General features: G+C 51.5%; 3 protein-coding genes across 5 annotated transcripts; 1 reads left to right on the forward strand and 2 right to left on the reverse strand.

Annotated features, from left to right (window-relative positions):
- Positions 1-11: 11 nt before the first annotated feature.
- On the forward strand, positions 12-4,343 carry mmp11a (matrix metallopeptidase 11a; the record flags this gene model as incomplete). Its single annotated transcript, XM_052067952.1, has 7 exons — positions 12-256; positions 605-748; positions 861-994; positions 2,149-2,399; positions 2,498-2,702; positions 3,454-3,714; positions 3,882-4,343. Coding segments are annotated over 7 exons (1,350 nt in total), but the record flags the coding sequence as incomplete, so codon positions are not given.
- Positions 4,344-4,702: 359 nt separating this feature from the next.
- smarcb1a (SWI/SNF related, matrix associated, actin dependent regulator of chromatin, subfamily b, member 1a) lies at positions 4,703-7,890 on the reverse strand. The gene is made up of 9 exons (XM_052069031.1): positions 7,729-7,890; positions 6,806-6,917; positions 6,594-6,723; positions 6,239-6,376; positions 6,020-6,147; positions 5,541-5,707; positions 5,280-5,470; positions 5,061-5,192; positions 4,703-4,936 (listed from the first exon to the last, which is right to left on the reverse strand). The coding sequence occupies exons 1-9, from the start codon at positions 7,810-7,812 to the stop codon at positions 4,897-4,899; spliced, it is 1,122 nt and encodes a 373-aa protein (XP_051924991.1). The 5' UTR covers positions 7,813-7,890; the 3' UTR covers positions 4,703-4,896.
- Positions 7,891-8,282: 392 nt separating this feature from the next.
- On the reverse strand, positions 8,283-23,116 carry LOC127602645 (ral guanine nucleotide dissociation stimulator-like). Of its 3 annotated transcripts, none has more exons than XM_052068928.1 (18): positions 22,452-23,116; positions 15,806-16,110; positions 15,593-15,667; positions 14,792-14,985; positions 14,601-14,725; positions 14,136-14,351; positions 13,926-14,029; positions 13,752-13,836; positions 13,424-13,501; positions 13,256-13,342; positions 12,833-12,865; positions 12,511-12,632; positions 12,343-12,438; positions 12,030-12,249; positions 11,867-11,941; positions 11,271-11,558; positions 11,066-11,180; positions 8,283-10,570 (listed from the first exon to the last, which is right to left on the reverse strand). In XM_052068928.1, exons 1-18 carry the CDS (start codon positions 22,470-22,472, stop codon positions 10,395-10,397), a joined length of 2,415 nt encoding a protein of 804 aa, XP_051924888.1. In that variant the 5' UTR covers positions 22,473-23,116; the 3' UTR covers positions 8,283-10,394. The 3 variants fall into 3 exon arrangements, with proteins under 3 accessions (XP_051924888.1, XP_051924887.1, XP_051924890.1); XM_052068927.1 differs by lacking the exon at positions 22,452-23,116 and adding an exon at positions 17,187-17,662; XM_052068930.1 differs by lacking the exon at positions 22,452-23,116 and adding an exon at positions 17,187-17,660 and having other exon boundaries at positions 11,271-11,342.
- Positions 23,117-23,501: the final 385 nt, after the last annotated feature.

The raw sequence follows: 23,501 nt of genomic DNA on the forward strand, positions 1-23,501 counted from the left end.
ATTGATATTTTTCATTCTCCTCACAGGTGTCTGACAAATTCCCCGAGCTGAAGCAACGCTTCAAGCTCCCTGACGTCCACAATCTCTTCAAGGATGTCGCGCTGTCCAACAGCACCCGGAGGCCAGGGAAGCGTCTCCGCTGCGGAGTTCCCGACTTTGCCAACAGCCAGCGGAAACGTCTCCTTCCGCCAGGACACCGGCGCAGACGCTTTGTCCTCTACGGGGGGCGCCTTGACAAGAACGACCTCACCTACAGGTTAGCTACGCTAACAGGGCAACATGCTAAGCACGCAGAGGCTTTGTTCTTTTTGTCCAATCGGGCGGCTTGGTTTGGAGTAAGACGCCAAGTGAAGCGAGAAAGTTGGACAGCAAATTAGTGGGCCAGTTAGAAAATGAGTTCATGAGTTAGATGACAAGCTAGCAATGATTAGCAAGTTAGTGAGACAAGTCAGCAGGAATACAATACAAATGCAAACATTCTTAGGCGAGAACTGATACTCGTACGTGATCACATTATTCTTGCATGTTTTTTTTTTCTTTTCTTTTTTACTCAGAATTGTGAATGAAGCGTTTAAAAAAAAAAAGTTTGATTGGGTTTTGTCAGGATCGTGCGCTTCCCGTGGCAGATGGGCGAGGAGAAGGTGCGGCGCGTTTTTCGGGAAGCTCTGAAGATTTGGAGCGACGTGACGCCGCTCACTTTTACCGAGATCCACGCCGGCAAAGCCGACATCCGCATCGACTTCACCAGGTACGGCAAAACTTGTCCCCTTGCTGTCCTTCTCGTCCTTTGCTCAGCAAGCACTTCCCTGCTGGTCGAGAGGTTTTTTTTGTTTTTCTTTTTCTTTTTTGCTGCCCCGTAGATACTGGCACGGCGACAGCCTCCCGTTCGACGGCCCAGGCGGGATCCTTGCTCACGCCTTCTTCCCCAAAACACATCGCCAAGGAGACGTCCATTTTGACTACGATGAGGCCTGGACACTCGGAAACCACATGGGTCAGATAAACACCAACGTCATTGCAATGCTAGTCGTGCTAATGCTAATTTACCTGTTACTGTGTCCGTGCGAGTAAACATGCTAATATATTGTACATATTACATGAGCCTTGCATGTTAACTAGTTCGCATGCGCATAAATGTTTACTTGGCTGCAGGTAAGTATCCTTTTTAGACCCCCCCATGCCCCCCAAGGTGAAAAACATTTACAGTATTATCATATCCTAGCATCATTCTAACAAATGTGCTAGAAAATATATACCGTACCTTAGCTATACATGCTACTAAAATGATTGGATTAAATTATTTTGAATATGTGCTAGCTAGGGCGGCCCAGTAGCCCAGTGGTTAGCACGTCGGCTTCTCGGTGCAGAGGTAACGGGTTCGATTCCAGCTCCGGCCTCCCTGTGTGGCGTTTGCATGTTCTCCCTGGGCCTGCGTGGGTTTTCTCCGGGTGCTCCGGTTTCCTCCCACATTCCAAAAACATGCGTGACAGGCTGATTGAACACTCTAAATTGTCCCTAGGTGTGAGCGTGAGTGCGAATGGTTGTTCGTTTCTGTCTGCCCTGCGATTGGCTGGCAACCGATTCAGGGTGTCCTCCACCTACTGCCCGTAGACAGCTGGGATAGGCTCCAGCACCCCCCGCGACCCTAGTGAGGATGAAGCGGCTCGGAAGATGAATGAATGACTGAATGAATGAATGTGCTAGCTAAGGCACGAGCGGTGCTAAAAAAAGGTGCTTACACGTAGACATGCTAATCAGCATTGCATTTGTCCGTTCAGAGAGGAGATGCTAGTAAAAATACGAGCCGGATGCTCACGGAGGTGATAAACAACAATTAAACAATACAGTAAACGCACAAACAATCATTGCGTTTGTCACATTGGACAAAAAGAATCTTCACTGCATGGTAAAGAACACGACCAAGAACAGGTTAACTCTCATGCAAATACCTAAAAATACTAACTCACATGCCACCTCCTGCGATTGGCTGGCTACCAATTGGGGATGAATGAATGAACATGCCACCTCGCCACCTAGCATGGTAACGTAATGCTAACTTGAAAGAAAAAGATAGGATGCCAACTAACGTGATAAAACGCTAGCTAAAACAAACATCAATGACGCTAACAGGCATATGTCCATGCTTAGGCACGGACCTCCTCCAGGTGGCGGCTCACGAGTTTGGCCACGTCCTGGGCCTGCTTCACTCGGAGGAACCCGGAGCCATCATGTCCGCCTACTATTCCTTCTCGTACCCGCTCAGGCTGAGCCACGACGACCGGCGCGGCATCCAGTACCTGTACGGGACGCGGCCCACATCGCCGCCCACTACATCGCCTGCACCCCCGCCGGCACCGCCGCCGGCGTCGCATCCCGAGTCCAACGAGATTCTCCCACATGTAAGTCATGCTAATGGATAGCAGCCTGTTGAGCAACATGCTAATATGCACATTCTGTCAGCTGCGCTGCTGATCTTCCATCTCATTGTTTTGTTTAGCCCGACACGTGCCAGACGGACTTTGACGCGGCGTCCATGATACGCGGTGAGCTTTTCTTCTTCAAGTCAGGATACGTATGGCGCATCCGTGACGGCCGTCTCGAGAGTGGCTATCCCGCGCTAGCGTCGCGCCACTGGCGAGGGATCCCTAATCACGTGGACGCCGCCTTCGAAGACGAGGCCGGGAACGTTTGGTTCTTTCAAGGTGTGTACTTTGGTCTGAAATGAATTCCACCCCATCGTGTAAGTACTGTATCTTGAAATACAAAATACTCAATGGTGTCAAAATATAAACATTGAAAAGCAAGCAAAAATAACAGGCAAAAAGAAAACTTTACACGAAATTCAATACAATTTAAAAATGGACCACATTAAAAATGAGTAATATGTATAGTAAGGCGTTTTTAGCCGAAAAAAAACGACCATGTATAGTAAGGCATTTTAGCCGAACTAAACGACCATGTATAGTAAGGCGTTTTTAACCAAAAAAAACCCGACCATGTATAGTAAGGCGTTTTTAGACAAAAAAAACGACCATGTTTAGTAAGGCGTTTTTAACCGAAAAAAAACGACCATGTATAGTAAGGCGTTTTTAACCAAAAAAAACGAGCATGTATAGTAAGGCGTTTTTAGACAAAAAAACGACCATGTTTAGTAAGGCGTTTTTAACCGAAAAAAACGACCATGTATAGTAAGGCGTTTTTAACCAAAACGCCTTACTCATTTGATGAAGCAAATACGCAAAGAAACGAGTTAGCGTTGACCACCGAACCAAGTCACTCAACGGGATTGAGTTGAAATTTGAACAAATGTTCCAAATATTGTTTGAAACAAAAACTTGAGTGTACAACACCGAAACCAACCAAAAACAGAGAAACCCAATCAGGAAAACGGCGCCCCCGCAGCGCTTTCCTTGATGGTACTGTCGCTAATATTCCGTCCCGTGTGGCACTCAGGTGACAGCTACTGGGTGTTTGACGCCGAGATGCGGGTGCGAGGGCCAGAGTCGGTCCGGGGCCTGGGCCTTCCCGCAACGGGCGTCCGGGCGGCGCTGCGCTGGGGCCGCGACCCGGATTTCAACACCTACGTCTTGGGCACGGGCGGCTACTGGCGCTTGAGCCCACGACGCAGTCGCCTGGAGTCGGCGTACCCGCGGGCCACCAGCGACTGGGGCGACATCCCGGCCAAAGTGGACGCTGCCTTCCAAGACGCTTACGGTACAAAATGACATATTGGCCCGGAGAAAAGTAGGAGCGCAAATATTCGGAACCTTTTCGGAAACGTAGCGCCGTTACAACGTGAGAGATTTTGTCCTTTGACGCCCGAATTTGAAAGCGCAATGCTAACGGCTGCGCAATGCTAACGGCCCCATGTGGTTCGGCAGGCTACGCCCACCTCATCCGCGGACGGCAATACTGGAAATTGGACCCGGTGGCCATGAACTCCCTGGAGGGTTACCCCCGCTACGTGGGAGTCGACTTCTTCGGCTGTTGAAACGTGTAACCCGCCCTCGGGCCGCTGCCGATTTTTTTTTTAAACCTCAGGTGCTCCGGCAGTGAGTCCAAAGGATGGTTTTGGCGCCACCTGCGGGCCACGCGCCGTCGTGGTGGTTTCCAGCGCCGTTGTTGGACTCGCCGTGATGGTTGGGGGGGAAGGGGGGGGGGGGGGTCACAGCGTTTGTCGGTGCGGGTCACTGACGAGCAGCTCACTATGGGGTTTATACACTACAGCATTTTTTCATCCATCCGAATTTTTTTGTCCTACTATTTTTGTTACTCAAATGTAGCCAATTGTACAGGAAGTGTAGTTGTTTGTTTTCCAGAATAAAACTCAACTTTGAAATCAAGTTTGGTTTGGCTTGATACGCTACTGACAAACCCCCAACCAAACCGTTGGTGACACCTTGTCAACATTTCCCAAAATAATCCTGTCCTTTTATTTTGTCGGGATGTTTTGTTTTGCCTTGGCAACAGGAAGTTGACATTCCACAGTAATGACACCGTTGCATTGGCACGTGCCCACGCAGGCCTTATTGCCATCTCGCTGCCCGTGCGCGCGTTTGCGCGGGTGTGGCCATGACGATTGCGTGCGTCGATGCACGACAAGCGATGTCATGTCCCGCGGACAGCGAGTGGCAACGCGGCCGTCTGAAGGGAGTCAAGCGTTACAAGACAAATAATGAAGCTTTTTTTTTTTTTTTTTGGTTTATTTTGTAAGAATCATTCAAATGTACAAAAGACCACAAATACAACATAAAATATATTATCTGACTTCTTGTCCTGCGTGTGGTTGGCTGAGAAGCGAAACGGGTTCACGGGGATACGCCGCGTGCTTCCAAGACGGTGGTGGTGAGGATGATGATGATGACGATGAAGCAGCAGCAGCAGCATGTTGTTGCGCTACCAGGCCGGCGCCGTGTGGGCGAGTCGCCTCATTCGTCTGAAAGGAAACCCCCAAAAAATGGCAGCACCGTTTAAACTTTATTACATGTCTTTTTACGCCGTGTAACGTTCTCCATTTTCTGCGCCCGCCCCCCGACACCCCCTCGCGTGGTGACGCCCACCTGGTGTTTCTGTCCTGGTCCCTGATCTTCTTCTCCATCTCGGCGTCTGTCAGCGTCTCCAGCAGGGGGCACCACTGGTCGGCATCGCCCGTGTTCCTGATGGCGATCTCCACCGTGGGGAGGGGGTTCTCGCTACGGTGGGGAGGGGACAATAGACGTCAGGCGGCGGGGCCAGGGAGGAGGGGGCGGATAGGGGGGGGGGCAGCATGCGCGGCCTACCTGAAGGCGTACGTCCTCTGGTGCCAACTGAGCTGGCCCCGGATGCTGTAGGCGATGGTGGTGACAAACTCGCCCCCCAGGCCCAGCTCGGAGCACAGCTTGAGCGCAAACTTCTCCGGCGAGTTGTCCCTCTCCGACATGTCCCACTCAAACTGGTCCACCAGGGAAATGTTGCCCACGTGGATGTTGAGCTGAGGGAGCGAGGCGGGCGTGAGGCGGCGCTTGGTGGGGGGGGGAGGGCGCAGGCGTGTTTTGGCCTACCTTGATGATGACCCTCTGGTCTGTCTGCTCGTCCAGGATGCTGTCGGTGGGGTACGACTCCATCTGCTGGCGGATGGCGGAAGCGATGGCGGGCACGAAAGCCAACGGGTTGAGGTCCAGGTCGTCGCAGAGGATCTCGGAAAACATCTCGGGAGTCATCAGCTTCTCTGCGAAGCCACAAAATTCCACTTTTAGGCGGCAGCGTCGTTGGGAAACCCCCAGCAGGTCCCGAGATGATCATGGAAAAGCCAAATGTCCACCTATGAAACTCCAGCCTGATGTTTGGAACCATAAGCTGCCTTTAAAAGGCTCCTATGAGCCTGACCTGGTGACCCCAAGCAAACTCTCACCCGGCCCTCCGTTGAAACGCTTTGAGCCCCTCGTCAACTCCTTCTTGAAACCCCGACCACCAAGACCCGAGACCCTCGCGCCCAACCCTCGCTACACGCCATCAAAGTGTTTGCCCAGTTTGGACGTGCCGTTCATGTTCCACGTGAAGGCGTCTCGGAGCTTCTGGCCTTCGATCTCCATGTCCAGCCGGATGGGCACCAGCACTTCGGACTGCGTGGCGTTCTCGTGGATCACCGCCGGGTCGTGGTCGTCAAAGCTGCACTCGCGTCAACACACGCCAAGCGGCAGACATTAACGCGCGGCCGCTAGGACGCGACAAGTACGCGCGCTCGATGCCGGCGCCTGACCAGAGCGGGAAGGTCCTCTTTTTGTCCCGTCCCAGGCGGCTGCGGTTGATGGTGGTGGAGCAGGGGACGGCGTCGAGGTGGTGGGAGCTGTTGGGCAGCGTGGGCACCCACTGGCTGTTCCTCTTGGCCTTCTGTTCCCTACAAGGACAAACGTTACTCATCGGGCATGCGCCGCTGCGCTACCCCGCTCGGCCACACGGGGGCGGCGCTTCGCACACTCAACAAATGCTGCGTTCAAAGGCCGCCGGCCACATGGGAACTTTGATCGTCATTGTCAACAACAACTCCTCGAAGGCAGCCATACTTTGAGAAATCCCAAGCGTTTTTAAGCCCGCCGGCGGGCTGCGCGGCGTACCTGAGGTAGGCGGGCGGCTCGGTGCTGATGGAGACGGCCTTGTACTTGTCGTCGTTGCCGTCCAGGATCTCCTCCACCTCGCAGGCCCTGAGCAGCGTCACGCTGGTGGCCAGCTGCGTGTAGCCGTGATCTGAAAGGGCGCAGACGGTCGGCGAGGTCTGGCGATTGGCCCACGCGGAGGCCCCGCCCGCCTCCGCCGCTACCGCACTGACCTTGCGACGACTCCACGATCTTCTTGCGCTCCTCCACCGACGCCAACTTCCTCCACAAGGACGGATAGCGTTTGTAGAGCGAACCCCGGAACATCCGCAGGTAGTTGCCCACCTGAACGCATGGCGGCACGTCACTATTAGGGGAGCTGCGTTTGCAACCTCGTTTAAAACACAACTTGGGCTCGAGACCCGACTTTGAGCTGGCTTTGGAATGCCACTGATTATTTGAGGCCAGAACAAAGTCGGGAAAGCCTAACCTCGTTACTTTCAAACTCCTCCACCCCTTGAAGCCTCATTGTGCAACTCGAGCCAAGTTTAAAAACCCAAACCATGCCTTGAAACGACTTGTACTTGTTTTAAGCCCCTCGAAACTCCGGCCCTCGTCTAAAACCCAAAGCTCGACTGGAGACCCGACGGATTTGGAACCAGAACCCTTGTCGAAAACAGGAACAGAGGCGTCAAATCCCGACGCGCTCAAAACCCTACCTTGAAGCCCTGAACCTGCCGTTAACGCCTAACTCGGAATGGAAACGCTCATTTGAAGCCCCCCACGCCCCTCCCCCGGCTCACCTCGCTCATTGAAACCCCTTCGGTCGGCTAAGCGTCTTAATTCAAATGGAGCTGCGGAGCTACTACCTTAGCATGCTAACTCCATCAAATCAACGCACGCTCGTCCAAGAGAAAAAAAAAGAATTCAAGCCCTAAACGCGAAATGAACAGATCACCGAAAAACGCCCGTGCTTTAGAAGCCGAAAGCGGGCGACGATATTTGCAGAAATAAAGCTCTTTTATTGGGATACTGACGCTCCCAACTTCGCTCGGCAAACGCTAGCGTGCCGGCTAACAACGGGCAAGAAGTTGACAATGAAGCAAAAGTTGCGGTGAAGAGGGAGAAGAAAAGGTTCAAATGCAGACACACCGACCTCCGAGCCGATCATGTAAAAGTCCCCATCGTCTTCCAGCTGGAATTTGACAGGCTTTTGGCCAAACGTCTTGCTGAGCGCCATACCGGAGTGGAACGGAACAAAAAAAGTGTTTTGGATGCGCGAATGCGCAAGCGCAAAACTGGCCCGGCCGGCATTTCCGTCGCGTGGTGATGACGCCATCACAGACCGGCGCATACGGGAAATAAACAACAACCGGCTTCACATATACGAGCTCGGAGAGTCCTTTTTGATTAATAACATACACACGGTAATAATGCTCGATAGACGAGGTCATAAAACCTAAACAGTGACTAATAGTAATTATGCATAAATTATAGCACGATTGTCGAGAGTAACCGATGAGTGACGTTTGGATGATCTTAGTAACGGGCTACTAATTTATTTTTTGTGCTGATATTTCATTTTGAATAGCAAATCAAACAGCATCCCATTGTTGCTTTTTAAATATATTTGAAAAAAAATTCTAGCGCCAATGTTAGTGTGTTCAAACTAAAGCAACCGATCCATGAGGACAAATAGACAGCGCTTGCTCTTTTATAAACGGTTTATTCATATGTACATTAATATATTAATCTATAACCAAGAGAAGAGGGAATGTACAATGCAAAAAGAAAAACCTATATACAAATCAATAAATAAACCGTGGGGACACGTTTTTGTATTCTACATTGTTTTTAAGAGTGTTGTTGGGACGAGAAAAGTAGTGAAGGAAGAGACATAGAAAACTAGCCCAGTCTTTTTAGTTCAAATTGGGGGGGGGGGGGGCAAAGCGGAAGGCAACAGCCACTAATAGGACGCAAACACACGCACACGCATTCCAAGCACCGCAGGGAAATCGTCACCACGCGCCAACGCGCAACAGTCATCACAGAAACGTCGGAAAACACAATTTGTCTTTTCATCTCAGACAACAACGCACAAAGTCTTGCCCATGTGTCACCCCCCCAAAAAAAGTAATAAAACAGTTTTTAAAATGAATTAAACCACAGGTTCGTTCAATCGCAATGTTTGCAATAGTAAAAAAAAAGATCATGATATGAAGTGACACTTGATGTGAAGTTGAGTCTCAAAAGTCCCGTCGAGTTGTTCGGGCGTCACGTTTAAGCGTCATGTGACAAATGTCATGAGGCCATCAAGTATGACGTCATCGGTGCAACCTATCAGCTGTACATCGTTATGTCATCGGCTGTGACATAACATGTTGTCATCTGTTGAAAACAAAAATAACAAATGCAAATGTTTGTTCCCAGCGCAAAAAAAGGCAGATTGATCACTTGATTGGCAACTTGTCCCCCGCTCACCACATCCACCGGGAATCTTTTTGTTGTCATTTGTTCACAGCGCTCGACCTGAAGCTTCCCGCGGTGCTTTGCCAGCCGGCGGCATCGGCCGGCGGCTCAGACTCCAACGCGCTTGCGTTGCGTCGGAACTCAAACCAGATCGCTTCCGGCGCTTCGGCATCTTTTGCCGAGCCCTCCGCTTCGTCGTTCCGAAAAGCTCAACTTTGACCGACAGTGCTCAGCAGAAATCACAACAGGTTAAAAAAAAAAAGAAAGACATCCAAAATTGAAGGAGAAGAAAGCTTTTTACTCCAATTGTCAGGTTTTTTTTAAATACTGTCTGGAGTTTTATGAGAATATTTGGAATTTTTTATGACGAAAGTGCTGTTTTATTCATGACCCCCCCCCCAAAAAAACACCATAATCTGGAGAAAAGGCTTTTGTTCTCAAAAATGAACTCTTATGAGTAAGTAAGTAAGGGGGATTTTTTTGGGGGGGGGGGGGGGGGGGGGAATTTGTAATCTTATGAGAAAATTAGACGGACTTTCACAAGAAAAAATAATAAGCTGACAACAAAGTCAATGTTACAAAAGTCGGAATCTTTCAAGACAAGTTCAACTTTTTAGGAAATGTCTTCTTTTTTTTAGGCAAAAAAAAAGGTAATTTTTCAAAAATTGACAAAAATGTTCAAGAAAAAAACGAGTGTTTTCTTTTTGTGAGATAAATATTGGGGGGAGACAAGGGGGGGGGGTCGGGGGGGGGACAGGTTTATATTTGCCGATTTGAATCCCGACTAAGAAATAACCACCAGCCTTGTCGTCATTTCTGCCAAGCACTGAGCCTTCTGTCCTAAGTGCAAAGTCCCTCGTTAAAAATAAAAAATAAAAAATAAAAAATAAAACGTCGATCCCGCCGATCGCAACAACAATTGCTGGGCCTTGCCCGCTAGTGGTCAAAAATTCCCAAAGTGTCCTTGCAGTCACGGCAACGAGTGAAACATGGCACCGCTTCAACAAAAACATCATCAGCACCCAAAAAGAACTCGGCACAGCTGACATATATACACGTTGCCCCCCCCCCACTCCGTCACGTGAAAATCCGGATCCTACCGGCGAGACGAGCATTTGTCAACAACGCGGGCGACGGGAACATCTGGATCCGGTGGGTCTCCGGGGGGGGGGGGGGGGGGGGATCCCGCCCACGGGACGAGGCCCGTTTGAGCGCGTCAACACGCCGGGTGGGAAATTCCAAAGCGCCACCGCCGTCCCACTCCCGGGACGGCGTCCGTTCGATGGTGCGACGTGTCGACGACTTGCCCCCCCCCCCCCAAGACCCCCCTCTGCAAATTGAGGTCCCGAGCTCTCAGAAAATGCCCTTGGCGATCTTCAGTCCTTTCTGCTTCATGCGCGGCAGCGTGGAGCTGGCCACCGTCTTGGCGCGCGGGGGCCGCGCCGGCCCCCGCTTCTTCAGCACAAAGTCGTAGTTGGCGCTGGAGTTCATGGCGTAGAAGACGTTGGCGTTGTCGGGGATGCGAAGCTCTGAGAGGCGAGCACAGGAGAGAGAGAAAATTCAAGAAGTGCTTCAGAACACCCTGGCCTGAGGGTTTCTCCCCACCCCCCCAAGCCGATTTCAACAAGTGATCATTTCCAAATGGAAACAAAGGTCGGTTTTTTTTTATTTGTGGCAATCTGGCGCCGCCTATTGGAAGTGACGTTTTAAACGCGAGCCGAGAAATCCCCAACGCGTCTTTGCAAAAATGAATTCTTCTCGATGAGCAAAATCTTTTGACGATTGATTCTCGTCAATCGCCATCGCCCGTTTTCGAGGCGGGAATTTTCACGCTGACCAATTTTGGCGATTTTTTTTCATTTTGAGCAGACTCCTTCCTTTTGGCAATGCGGAAAAAATTTTCACATCTGAGTGACCCAAAAAAAATGAAGACAGACGACATTTTCACAGTCCGGATAGCGAGTCTTAGTCATCGTCGGTTTTATAAACTTTCAGCGCGTCCCAGGCCCCCCCCCCGCCCCCACCTTTCTCTTCGGAGATCTTCTGCACCAGCTCGTAGTCTTCGGTTTTCTCCCTCTCCAGATTGTGTTTGATCATCGCCTTGCGGATGACGGCCGGCGTCTTATCCTGACTGGTCACCTGCCATGCGGGGACAGATGGCAAAAGGTTGGGGGGGGGGGGGGGTGTCGAGCGCGGGAAGGCCGTCCGTCCGTCCGTCCAGCGCCTTACCAGGATGCTCTTGTACATGTTCCCGTTCTCCACGTCCAGGCTGACGCGGATGATGCAGCAGTCGTCCACCTGCTGGTTGTAGAGGGGCAGCGACAGCGTCGAGTAGTTGGACACGGCCGACGCCGAGCGCTTGTGCGAGCGCGACGCCGACAGCGAGAGCGACGACGACGGCGCCGCCGCCGTTGCCGCTGACGACGACACCGACGACGACGACGCCGTGCTGGAGCCCGACGCCGAGCCGGTGGAGCCCGACGCGTCCAGAGACGACAGCGACGTGCACTCCCAGAACTGCCGCGGGCGAGAGGAAACGCTCAACTGGCTGCAACTTAAATCATCTCGGCGGCATTGGACAAGCGAAGCTTCGTGAGCTTTTGACTCCTCCCACTTGCTTTGAACGATGCAGGCCACGCCCACCGCGCGCAGCCGAGAAAGCCGGCGGGAGGAGTCAAGGAAGACGGCGAGTGCTTCATGAAGCTTCGCTTTGCCCATCGCGCTTCTCAGGAGGAACGCTGCCGTCTTCGCAAATGTCAAAGGGGGGGGGGGGTCAGGGGGGGCGAAACGTGCTGCGGAAGGTTTTGAGGCGAAAGGAGCAGTACCGTGGAGGTCGTGTCTGCCGCCGAAGCTTCCCTCCCCAGCGCCGAGACGGAAAGTTTCACCGAAGGCGTGGACGTCTAAACACAAACGCAAACTCCTGAGTATCGAATCCGCCCCCCCCCCCCCCCCCACCACGAGACAGGCGGCGGGCACGGCGACTCTCACCTTCCTCTCGTGTCCCTCGGGCGAGTCCGACAGGAAGCTGGCGTTGACGTCCTCCAGGTCGGAGCCGCTGGAGCTGACGGAGGTGACGCTGAGGGCATCTCCGCCATCTTGGTAGGGTCGGAAGTGGGCGTGGTCAAAGGACTTGGAGTGGGAGCCCGAGGCGCCAACGCCGCCGCTCCCGGCCGCCAGGCAGCCGGAGGAGCCCTCGGCCAGCTGCCGACTGCACGCGCAAGCGAAGGCGCAACGTCAGGGAAAAGTGCAACCCCCCCCCCCGCGTCAACAATCCGATGCTAAGCTAGCCGGCGGGACTCACTCGCTCCATCGTTTCATGATGCCTCCGTTCTTCTTGGCTCGCAGCGTGTTGCTGGCCGACTCCGAGAGCGGCTCGATGTCGCACGACAGCTGGTAGCTTTGCGGGACGACAAGGGAGCAAGGCCATGACGCGCCGGCGGGCCGCCGCCGGCGTCGAGCGGTCGCTTACCTCTCGGCCTCGCTGAGTTTCTCGGCGGAGGCGAACCACTCGCGGAAGTGCGCGTCCTGCGTGAAGCTGTAGTTGTTGGACGCCAGCTGCAGCAGTTTGATCTGCGCGATCACCTCGAACTCCTGAGGAGAGACACAAAAAGAAAATAACACGTTTGTCCAGCCGTTTTGGTGTTGGGTGTCGAGTGAAAATGACATCACTAAGGCGATGACCAATCGGGGCTTGGATTGCCAATGTCACGTGACCCAAACTCCCCAAAACAATCCAAGCCAAAACCAGGTTAGCCACTAAGCTAGCGAGGCTAAGCGTCAACCGGACGTACCTTTCGTCTCTTCTCAAAGTTGATCAGGCCACCCTGGAAGACACAAACGCAACAATCTTTGGCCAATGATGATCAATCAACAGCAGATTCCGGGGGGGGGGGGGGGTGTGCACACAAACGTTTGGAATTCAAAGAGCGTCTTTTGTGCTCACACTTGCACCGCGGAACCATTTTTTGTGTTCCGTCAACCTGCCGCGCACGTTTTTGCTATGTGGCGGGGGGGGGGGGGGACCAGATCACCCAGAGAAAACCCACGAGAAGTGTCCACCTCTGCACCGTGAGGCCGACACACCAAATACTCGACCGGCGGACCCTCCGGCGCGCGCTGCGGTCATGCTAACGCGTTCACTGACGTCATCTTTTTTTTTCTTAATCGTCCGCAAACTCATCGTGACAAAATATCAGCAAAAGTGCTGGTCTGACCTCGGTGTAGTCCTTCATGGCCGTGTCCATCATGACCAGGTCCGTGAGGAAGGTGCCCAGGTAGGGAATGGTGCCCTGCATCACGCCCTGTCAACACGCAACACGACGCCAGTGAGCGGAAGCGGCAGTTCGCGGTGCCGCCGCTAGATGGTGCTGCGCCATACCCACCAGGTCTCGCTGCTGCTGGTGCCTCCTCTGAGCTCGCTTGGGATTCAGCTCCAAAGTAGCAAACTTGGACGTTCCCTCCTGGGGGGGGCCGCAACAACAACAACAACACAAAAACGCATCATGACGGGGGGGTTGGTGAAGTTTTTGTGTCATATTGCGCAGTGCAAGAATTAACTTGAGAGCGCAAAATCAACCGCCCCCCCCCCAACCACCCCGGGGGTGTTCCCCGACACTTGGGGGGGCTTATCTCCGCCGTCACACGGGTCCTATGACATATCGTGTCACAGGGCCCCCCCCCCAACACACACACACCTTACACGCGTCTCACCTTGACCAGCAGCTCCCGGCTGAGCGAGTAGTTGTTGTCGTCCGAGAAGATCTCGGAAAGTTCGCGGAAGGTGCGGAAACTCTCCCTGCGGAGAACCGAAAGCAGTTTGAGAAGCGCGCGGCGGGCGGGGAGCGAAGCGCGAGACGATGGCGGCGGGCGCGGCCGAGGACGGACCGAGACACTTCCTCCCAGGTCCTCTTCAGGCGGTGGACGGCGTTGCACTGCAGGGCGGACAGGATGGCTCGCAACGAGGAGAAGTTCTTCAGGATCCGGCACTCCTGAGGGTTTAAGACCTGCCTTGAGCTTGACAAAAACAGCAGCAAAAGAAAGAACGAAATCCCCCCCCCCCCCACCCCCATTGTGGTGCGTTTGTGGCATGCTGACCCGGGCCACGTCGATCCACCTCTCCAGGAGTCGGGCCCTCTGGTTGTGCTTGAGGGCGGCGTTGCTCAGGCTGGTGCTGATCACGCAGTTGGTGACCGAGTTGAACTGGGCCACGGTGGCGCGGATGGTGGGGGCCAAGTGCTCTTTACCCTTCTTGTCGCGCTGCGACCAGATGCCCCCCAGGCAGTGGTACGGGACCACCTTCTTGAACAGGTCCTGCGCGCAACAAATGCAAAATCTTCACATTTTATTTTTAATTTTTTTATGACAACTAAATACATCTGCTCCTGACAAATGATGAGTTTTTGGGGTCGGGGGGTGAGGGGGGGGCTCTATTTTCATCAGAATTTTTATAGCTATTATTTTTTTTATTGTGGGGCTCTTTTTGCCAGTGATTGTGATGCTTTCGGTTGTTCCCGTGGTCGTGGTTTCTGTCCTTTCCAGCACGCCGGATCGGTTTCTCACCGCGTCCATAAGCGTGAACTGCTCGGCCACCATGATGGGGTCAAAGGACAGGAAGCTGAAGGCGGGCAGCTCGTCCTCAAAGCCGCTCTCCTCCTGCGTGGCGAACGGGCAGCCCAAGTGCTCGCCTGACGACGCAAGATGAAGACGAAGGTGAAGGCGGCCATTTTGAGAGACCTTTCCCGCTCTCTTACCGTCGGCGTCGGGTTCGCGCTGCTGCCGTCTGTGGAAATGTGCCAGCAGGTTGCGGGCGCGACGCTCCAGGTCGGAGCCGGGGAAGTGAAGGTGGAGGTACGACAACAGCTGGTGGAGGCAGTCGTAGCCCGGAGGAGTCCAAAAGTCCTCCGAGTACTGGTCCAACCAGGCACCCAAGATGGACGACACCGTGCTTCACAGCGCAGCGGCACACACGCTGACATGTTAGCATCGCGCGTGCTAATTTCGCGCCGGTTGACAACATGGCCTAGCATGCTAACATGTTCCCGTCATTAGTCGATAGGCTTCCAAATGCGTTCCGAGAATTCACAAGCAAGACCAAAAAGGCTAAACGCTAGCAGGGTTACCGACGCCAACATGTTAGCGTCCCTTTCGCGTTCAACGGACACTCACTTGGGCAAATATGAACAATGCTATGCTAACGTGCTAAAATCAGGGTCAGCGGCCGTTTCAAATGCATTTGTCAATGTTTCTGAGGGCTCGTTGAGTTCCAAAGCAAAAGCCGAACGCTAAGCTAAGCGCTTACAAAGCTAAGCGCTAAGCTAGCTAAGCGCTAAGCGCAAAGCTAGCATGTCAGCATCACTTCCATTTCAACTGTTTGCCAATGTTTCTGTGGACCTCCATGGGGGGGGGGGGCAAGTGGGGGTTTGAACGCATGTAGCCTGACGCTAAATGCTAGCAAGGCTAAATGAACACCTACTAAATATGGTGCGCAGATATTAATCGAGAAAAAATAATGATTGAAAACAAAGAAGGGTCAAGAACACGCGCGGTCTCACTTTCTGAGCTCGGTGCAGTCGTCCTGGCAGACGCGATGCGCCGTCGCCGCCGGAACATTCTGGAGCCTGGCGTACCTGTCGGAAAATACAGAGATGCAAAATTGAAGATGCCATGACGGTGAGAACTATTTGGCGAGGTTTCGAGCCTGGTGTCGTGCTTTGTCAAGAAAGATGAGGGACATGGTCGTTACGAGAAGGGTGGTCGGCCATTACCTGTTGAGCAGCAGGTCGAGCACCTGCTTGGCGGTGGCGAACGATCGGTAAGTGCAGAGGAAGATGGTGACGTAGGTGGAATCCTTGCCCTTGAAGGCGGTGACCATGTACTCCACCAGCCTCTCCAGGGTGCCCGCCTTGATGGTCCGCACCTTGCACGTCTCGTACAGGCTGAGGCCGGCGTCCGTCTCCACGCCCAGCCAGCGCTGCCCCTTGCTGGACGAGTGGTGCAGCTGCACCTTACGCAGCGTGATGGTGAAGATGGCGTCGTCCTCCACCTCCTCGCCGATCTCCTGCGTCGAGCTCTGCAAGAGTGGCAAACACACACACACACACACACACACACACACACACACACACAAAGAGCCCTCTTCATTAATTGTTCAGCAAACAGCAAATGATTTCTGTGATGAAATGAAAAGGAGCCTCTGATTCCATGGAGGACAAAGCCTCCATCCACATGTAGCTCCAATCTAAGCTAAAAAAAAAATAAAATCTCTCCCCAAAAAGCTCTTCATCAATCAATAAGCAAATGAGATGAAAGCGGACGAGTGGAATTGAGCCCGCGGCCTTTTTGCAGCAGTCAACAAATAAGAGCAGAAAGAGAAAAAAGGGTTTCTTTTATGGAGGCAAAGATGACAAAAATGTCCCCAAAAGAGCATCCAAGATTATTATTTTTTTTAATTTTGAAAATTAAGATATTGTCAAAGGCAAAATGGGACATCGCCATGTAAAAAAAAATGGAACAAAAAAGTCAAGAAAGTCACGTTGTTCGAGTCCTCCACCCCCCAAATAAAGTTCCAACTTTATTAACATAGAATATGTCACCATTTGATTTTCTATTCGTGATTTACTCTCGCAAATTTTTTTGTAACATTACAGCATTTTGATCTCTTGTGAAATTATTACTTTTTATTCAAGAAAAAAAAATTCTAAGCTTTTCCATGTGAGACAACAAATGTTTAGTGTATTTTTTTCTAGCTAGCATCTTTTTCAGACTGTCATAAGATTACAAGTTCTCCCAAAAAATGTCATTTTTGTAAGATTGTGACTTTTTTTCTGTTAGGATTACGACTTTCTGCTGTTAAAAAAACGCTATTTTCGCATTATTATTATATTATTGGTGATATTGTTAGCATTGTTCGTACACATTACAAGTACTGTAACATTCTTTATTGGATTATAGCATTACAAACACATCTGTATTAGTTGTGTGTTTGTTTTTAAAATATCATACATACAACTTTGACTTCATTCGCAAGTGTTCCAAATCAAGTGTCCCGTAAAGAGGGACTACTCGCGACAAACTGACCGGTAAGCCGCCCCCCCCTCCACACCCTCGGGGAGCCCCCGATTTACAGCTCCCCCGAATCGGCCTCACCTCCGGGAGAGGCAGATCCGGGTCTAGCTGCGTGAAGCTGTGCAGCACCACCGGGCCGCGGCTGTCGGCCACCTCCAGCTTGACCGCGTCCCACACATCCCGCGCCCGCCGCGACGACTCGAACATCTCGGTCGGGCCCCGCTCGACGGCGCCACCGAAGCGGGGTGGTCGCGAGAGAGGGCCGCCGTCACCGCGGAGAAAGCGACATTTCGGCGGCTTTGTTCGCTCGCCGAGGCCCCCCCTTGGAGGCTACCGACAAGCGGGACGGTTTCCTCGATAGACGACGACGACGACGATGGAGAGATGGAGATGATGATGATGATGATGCGTTTATGGGAATCGTGACTCACTCGGGGACTTTACTAAGCCACGCCCACAGAAGCGCGATGCCTTCGGATCCGTCGTAAATATCGAGAAGACACGAGTACAAAAGTGGCTTGGCACCACACACACACACACACACACACACACACACACACACACACGCACACATTGATAATTAATTTCAATAAATCGACTTCAAACTGGAATCACTATTGCCTCGTGAAAAAAATCAACTAATCAGTTCAACCCCTTTGGCCGACGGCACCCAGAAATGCACCGGTAAATAAAATATATTCGCAGGAATGTGCCGATGAATAAAATATATTCTTATTATCGTATCTTAAACCGTTAATAACGTGTATTGTCATTTATTATTACGAAGCACAAGTTTCCAGAGTGTCAGCGAAGGCAGCATCGCTCTGTGCAGCCTCGAGAAACAGTGGCTGCGTTTGGATTGTTGGGGTTCACTATGGCAGCGCTCACCCACACACACCCACGCGCACAAGCACGTGCATGCGCACATGACCGTCAGGGCAGACTTTTTTTTTTTTAGATTATGTGCCAGTGCCCCCAAGTGGAGAATATGTTTTTTTTAATCCAGTATTATATAATTTAGATACGTTTTCCCCTCAGAATCTGTCAGACCAGATGTGTTTGAGTGTTGAAGAAAAATCGGGGAAAACAGCCAGACATAATGACAATATGTCCTATGAGTGAGGAGGGGGTAAAAAAAAAAAAAAAAAAAATGTGGTGACGACCATTCATCCATGAACCGAGCCGCCAATCCTCAGGAGGGGAGGAGCCTATTCCAGCTGTGCAGCAGGCGGGGTACACCCTGAACCGCTCGCCAGCCAATCGCAGGGCACAGAGAGACCAAAACCATTCCCGCTCACACTCACACCTCGGGACAATTTAAAATGTTCCATTAGCCTGCCACGCGTGTTTTTGGAATGTGGGAGAAAAGCAGAGTACCCGGAGAAAACCCACGCAACCACAGGGACAACATGCAAATTCCACACGATGAAGGCTGGGGCCAGATTCGAAGCGCGGACCCATGCACTGACCAGTCTAGCACGACGACAACCATCAAACATCAACTCGAAGCGACTGCTCCCAAAAGTGGGTGTTCATTTTGTAATTGTTGGTGACGCGTGTTCGTTTTTCTTAATGTGACGCATCTTTGTCAATTTCTTTGTCTTGCAAGCAAGCATTTGCCATATGAGCGTTTTAGAACGAGATATTTAAAAACTTAGTGGAAACGAGCCATCTCTACAGAAAATAGCACTGCGCTAATTCTAAAAAAAAAAAAAAAATTAACCTATTCGCTGACTTTTTTTTTTTAATTAAAAATTTCAAGGGGTTGGGAAGGCGACCCCCACTCTTTCATATGCTCGTGGCCAGTATCTTGACACTTAAGAATTCTTTTTTTTGGGGAGGGGGGGTCAATGCGATCTTGAGAAGATCACTGCGAGTGGACAATAAATGAGGCCCCCAAAGTATCGAAACGACACGTTGAAGCACAACATGCGCGCGCCTAACCGGGTTGTGAAAAACAAACGAAAGCAGATCAATAGGAGAGCAACTCCAACGAGGAGCGCATCGCCATTCCCAGACACTTGACTTCTTTTTACACTTGTAAACAGTGTTTCAAAGTGGGGAAGCCCCGGCCCCCTCCACCTTTTTTTTGCCCTCTACGGCCATGGAGCTCAAAGACGTCTCCCCGGGTTGCACCGAGGCGAGCCCAACCTGCGTTCGGGTGCCGCCAAAGTCTCCCGCCTCCCAGCAGCCTCGCGACCGCACCAGCAGTCCACAAGTCCAGCGGCTCCAGCTCCCCATCTCCGAAATCCCGATGGAGGTCCGCCGACACCTGCGCTTGCCGCTGCGCCCCCTTAAAAGTGGGGGCGAAACCCCTGGCGGCCGCCCGGGCTCGGGCCGCATGTTTGCTTTTGCAGCTGTGTCAACAAGCGCAGGAACAACACTGGGGAAAAAATTAACTGGCGGCGACTTGAAAGAAGCCCGCTAGCCCGGCTGCTAGCCGCCGCCGCGGCTACGAATAAGGAAAGCGAAGCACACGCACACAAAAAATGTGTGGGAAGGTCCCAAGACAACGGCGAGATTGATGACACGCACGCAGGCAGGCAGGCACAGGCACGCGCACACGCAGGCGCGCCGACGCTCGGCGTGGCGCAAGCCAGTGACTTGAATGCAATCGGCTCCTCGCGGCGTTTTCAGCTTGCACAAGAGAAACGTACACAAGCACTCGAAATAGCAACGCGTCAGGGGGCCGGCAGCCATCTTGGTGGAACCGCCGCACGTCAAATGCCTCAAAAACGGCGATGAAAATGCCCGAAGAGTCTTCCGTTTGCGCCGGACTCTGCATTTTGAGCACAAGAGCGCGATTAGCCGAAGCCGGCCTTTGAGGCGAATTGACGCCTTACTTTGAAGCCCCAACCCTGCCTGAAAAGGTTCAAAACCCTTAACTCGGGCCTGAAAGCTGATTTCCAACCCTGATTGGCTCCAAAGCCTCACTCAGCCTTGCCTTTCAGTCCGATTTGAAACCCAAAACCGAGTGTGAAAAAAAGCCTCACTCCAAACCTTAATTTGACACCCTAATCTCGTCCCCTGAGAAGGACCTCAATGTAAACGTGCTCAAAATCAAATCCGCTCACTTTCTTAAAACCCCGATCGAGGGAATGTTTCCACTGTTTCAATACGAAATTCCCCTGCCTCCCTTTCCCTTCTTACTCCCCCCCCCTTTCTCTTCGTCACTCTCTCGCTTTTCCCACGCACTCCTCTCTTTACCCTCTCTTTCTTTCAGGCACCTGCTGGAATGTTGCACGCTCTCATTAAAGTGTCTCCTCTGTTGCCATGGCACCTGGCCGCCAGTCAATCAAACGCGGCGGGCGGGCCTTGCCGGTCTGCTTTCTGTTTACACAAAGTCGCGTGCGCGTCAGCGACGTCCCGTAACCTCGGTTTGGATCAAATTGAAATCATTTGGAACATTCATGTTCTGGAGTGTTTTGCAAGTGTAAAAAGAAGTTAGGAAGGCAATTTGTTGGGTTTTTGGTGGGGTTGGGGCCCCACATTGCTGTAATCTGGCCCCTTTCCGATGTTGCTGCAGTGCAGGAAGTGAGAGTGAAAGCTGGCCTTTGTGTGGCCAAACAATCAAGGCTGTTCCGCCTGCCGCCGCCTCGCTAGATGCAGCGTGACGCGCGATCATGTTTTCAAAGTATGGCGTCAAACCGGCCTTAGAGTTTCAAATTAGGATTAGGATTTCCCCTTGGGCTCTCCAAGGAAGGTTTTCAACCTCAGTTAGGATTTGAAGTCCGAGTTGGGGTTGACCGTTGAAGTCAAGCCGCAGTTGGGGTTTCAAATATCCGCCAGCAAATTCTTGTCTCCGTGGCAACGTGTGTGCCAGTGCGCGCTTTTTACACGGCGCTCGGTCGACTGATCCGATCGGTGCGACCGGGGGCCACCTCGCCCGCCCTCGGCTTCTCTTGGCAGCGGACACCGGCGGCGGGGCGGCCATGTTTGACGCCGGCGCGTGTGAACAAAGCTGCCATTGAGCTCCCATTCACGTGCTAATGACGCTAGCCGGCTAGCGGAGGATGTCCCGCACATGAATGCCGCTGCCATGGCAACCAGCAGCCGCGGGTAACCGCTTCATGCGGACTCACTGACGGGGCAATTATGAATGCAACTTTTACACCAATCATAAAGGCCCAATTTAGTGCAAGTCAAGTCTGCCTAGCAACAACTGACTTGCTCGAAATTCTGGGATTTCTTTTTTGTTGTTGTTGTTGTGGCTGAACTGCTTCTTGTTTTGATTTTCTTCCTGTTTTAACATTCTGAGTGTTACAATTGAATTCTTCAAAAAATATTTATATTTTTAAATTAAGTATATAGCAGTATTATTAAGTATAGATTATTTTTCTTCATTTTGGTCATTTCAATGAAAAAAAAAGGCCCTCCAAAAATTACAAAAGGTGTCTGAAAAATATTGACATTTAACGTTTCTAGCCTGAGTTAGGGTTTCAAGGCAAGGTTTGGAGCCTGAGTCAAGGGTTTTAAAGGTGGCTTCGGGTTTAAATTGGGGTTTTGGATGGAAGTTTGCTTTCAAACCAGGGTTGAGTTTTTCAACGACAGTTTCAAGCGTGGGTTCACGTTTTAGATCAAGGTTGGAATTTGCAATTAAGATGTGAACACATGAATAGAGTTCCAAATTAGTGTTTCAATCCAGAGATAGGGAAGTAAAAGGAATGGCGCGCGCACACACACTCACTCACACACACACCACACACGCAACAATTTTGAGCAACGTTGCCACTTTTTTGGGGCGGGCTGATCAATGCCGTCTTACGCCTCTGATGCGCTCACTGTGGAAAGTCTGCATGAAACCTGCTACATTTGGCAGGATCTCTGTGTAAAAGAGTTTTTTTAAAAAATTGGTTCCACCATATGTGGGAATAATTAATCACTAGGTTCTTGATGAATGAAAGGTGGAGAAATATCCCATCTCCTGTTAGGTGCAGCCACTATGTTTCAGAATCTCTATAAAAAAGCGGTTATTACTGGCAACACCGGTCACTGTAATAAATAATCTCTGTGTTCCGTCTGCAAAAACAAAGACATAAATAGCAGATCTATTTTGGCGACTATTTGCAGGATCTTTGTGTGAAAATGATCTATGACTGATACCACCAATTGTAGGGTTTGTGCGAAAGGCAAAGGGAAATAAATTTTGAAAAACAAATAACAAATTCCAGACACTTAATTCGACACTTAAGGCTATTTTGGAAGGTGGTTGCGTGAAATGAATCAAAATTCTGATTCGGTGAAGATCATGTCGGTCACCGGTGATGCTAATTAGGCACATGCAAATGAACCCCGTGTCCAGGTGGGCTTTTGGGGGACAATCTGCGCCATCTTTTCATGGCTTACCTGTTTTTCCAGCATGATCATTCTCTCGCTGTCATGACCTTCATGAGCGTGTTGAGGTGCACCTTCAGTCGGCCAGTCAGTCAGTCGCTCCCCTCGGTTAGCATCCTCATTGAGAGAAAGAAAAATCCGAGGAGTGGGGGGGATGAGCTAACTATTTTAGCCGTGATGCTAATCGTGAGCTACGGTGTTTTAAAAGTCCTCTTCGCCGTCAGCGTGTCTCCACATGGCGGGGAACGGGGTGGCGGGGGGGGGGGGGCGGTGAGAGGTTAATCAAAAGCAGCCAGCCGTGGAGCTAAAGTGATAGCTTAGCGTTGGCCGGCTAAAGAGCGAGCGATGGTGTTTATTTGTCTCCTCCCGCTCTCATCCGAAAACAAGACGACGTCGGCGGCGCGAGGGAGAAAATGATGTCCTCTGGCGTCGTTTCTCCACACCGAAACGCCACCGTCATCGCCGTCCTTGTCATCTTCCCCGCCAACGAGAAGTCGCCCCCCAGCAGGATGCGGCGATGCCACCGCGACCGCAGATGCTTTGCTGATGCTGGCGACGGTGGAGGCGAATCTCCGCTTTCGTGACGGCCGTTGACGATGCTCATGAACGCCGCACACGTACCACGACCGCTTACAATATGGAAGGCCCTAGAAAATCCGGAGGGGCATTGAACGCACCGCATTTAGCTGTTTTGTAGGGTGTTTTTCCTTCGTCGAGAGCTCTCTTATTGAAAGCAGCCTTTCACATACTCAACTCTAGAGGGTATATGGCTAAATTCAAGTTCGAGTCAATTTTATTGGCAAACGTGCAACATACAGCACAGATGAAATTTCTTTCCGCTCAACCACAAGAGAGCGAGAGCGATGCATTTAGATACAGTGGAGCCCTTGGTAGAATTGCATTGGATTTTTTTTACCCTAAAAGTTCTTGCGTAAGCAACTTAGATTCCACGTAAAAACAAAATATATGTTGTTGTTTTTTGTGTGGGCGCTAGTTTTAACTCAACCCCTGTGGGTATGCTGCCGTAAATTTATGTCGTGACTACACCAAATACTAAATATG

This window comes from Hippocampus zosterae, chromosome 6, assembly GCF_025434085.1.
Source record: "Hippocampus zosterae strain Florida chromosome 6, ASM2543408v3, whole genome shotgun sequence".
Taxonomy (NCBI): Eukaryota; Metazoa; Chordata; class Actinopteri; order Syngnathiformes; family Syngnathidae; genus Hippocampus; species Hippocampus zosterae.

Bases quoted from the DNA above. Each gene is read 5' to 3' on its own strand.
- LOC127602645 (XM_052068927.1), bottom strand. From the start codon at position 17,312: ATGTTCGAGTCGTCGCGGCGGGCGCGGGATGTGTGGGACGCGGTCAAG. The intron at 15,668-15,805 runs GTAATGGCCGAC...ATTTTCCGACAG, and splicing joins CTCGACCTGCTGCTCAACAG to GTACGCCAGGCTCCAGAATG. The intron at 14,726-14,791 runs GTAAGAGAGCGG...TTGCGTCGTCAG, and splicing joins GCGCGAACCCGACGCCGACG to GCGAGCACTTGGGCTGCCCG.
- smarcb1a (XM_052069031.1), bottom strand. From the start codon at position 7,812: ATGGCGCTCAGCAAGACGTTTGGCCAAAAGCCTGTCAAATTCCAGCTG. The intron at 6,724-6,805 runs GTCAGTGCGGTA...GCGCCCTTTCAG, and splicing joins GATCGTGGAGTCGTCGCAAG to ATCACGGCTACACGCAGCTG. The intron at 6,148-6,238 runs GTCAGGCGCCGG...ACGCGAGTGCAG, and splicing joins AAGAGGACCTTCCCGCTCTG to CTTTGACGACCACGACCCGG.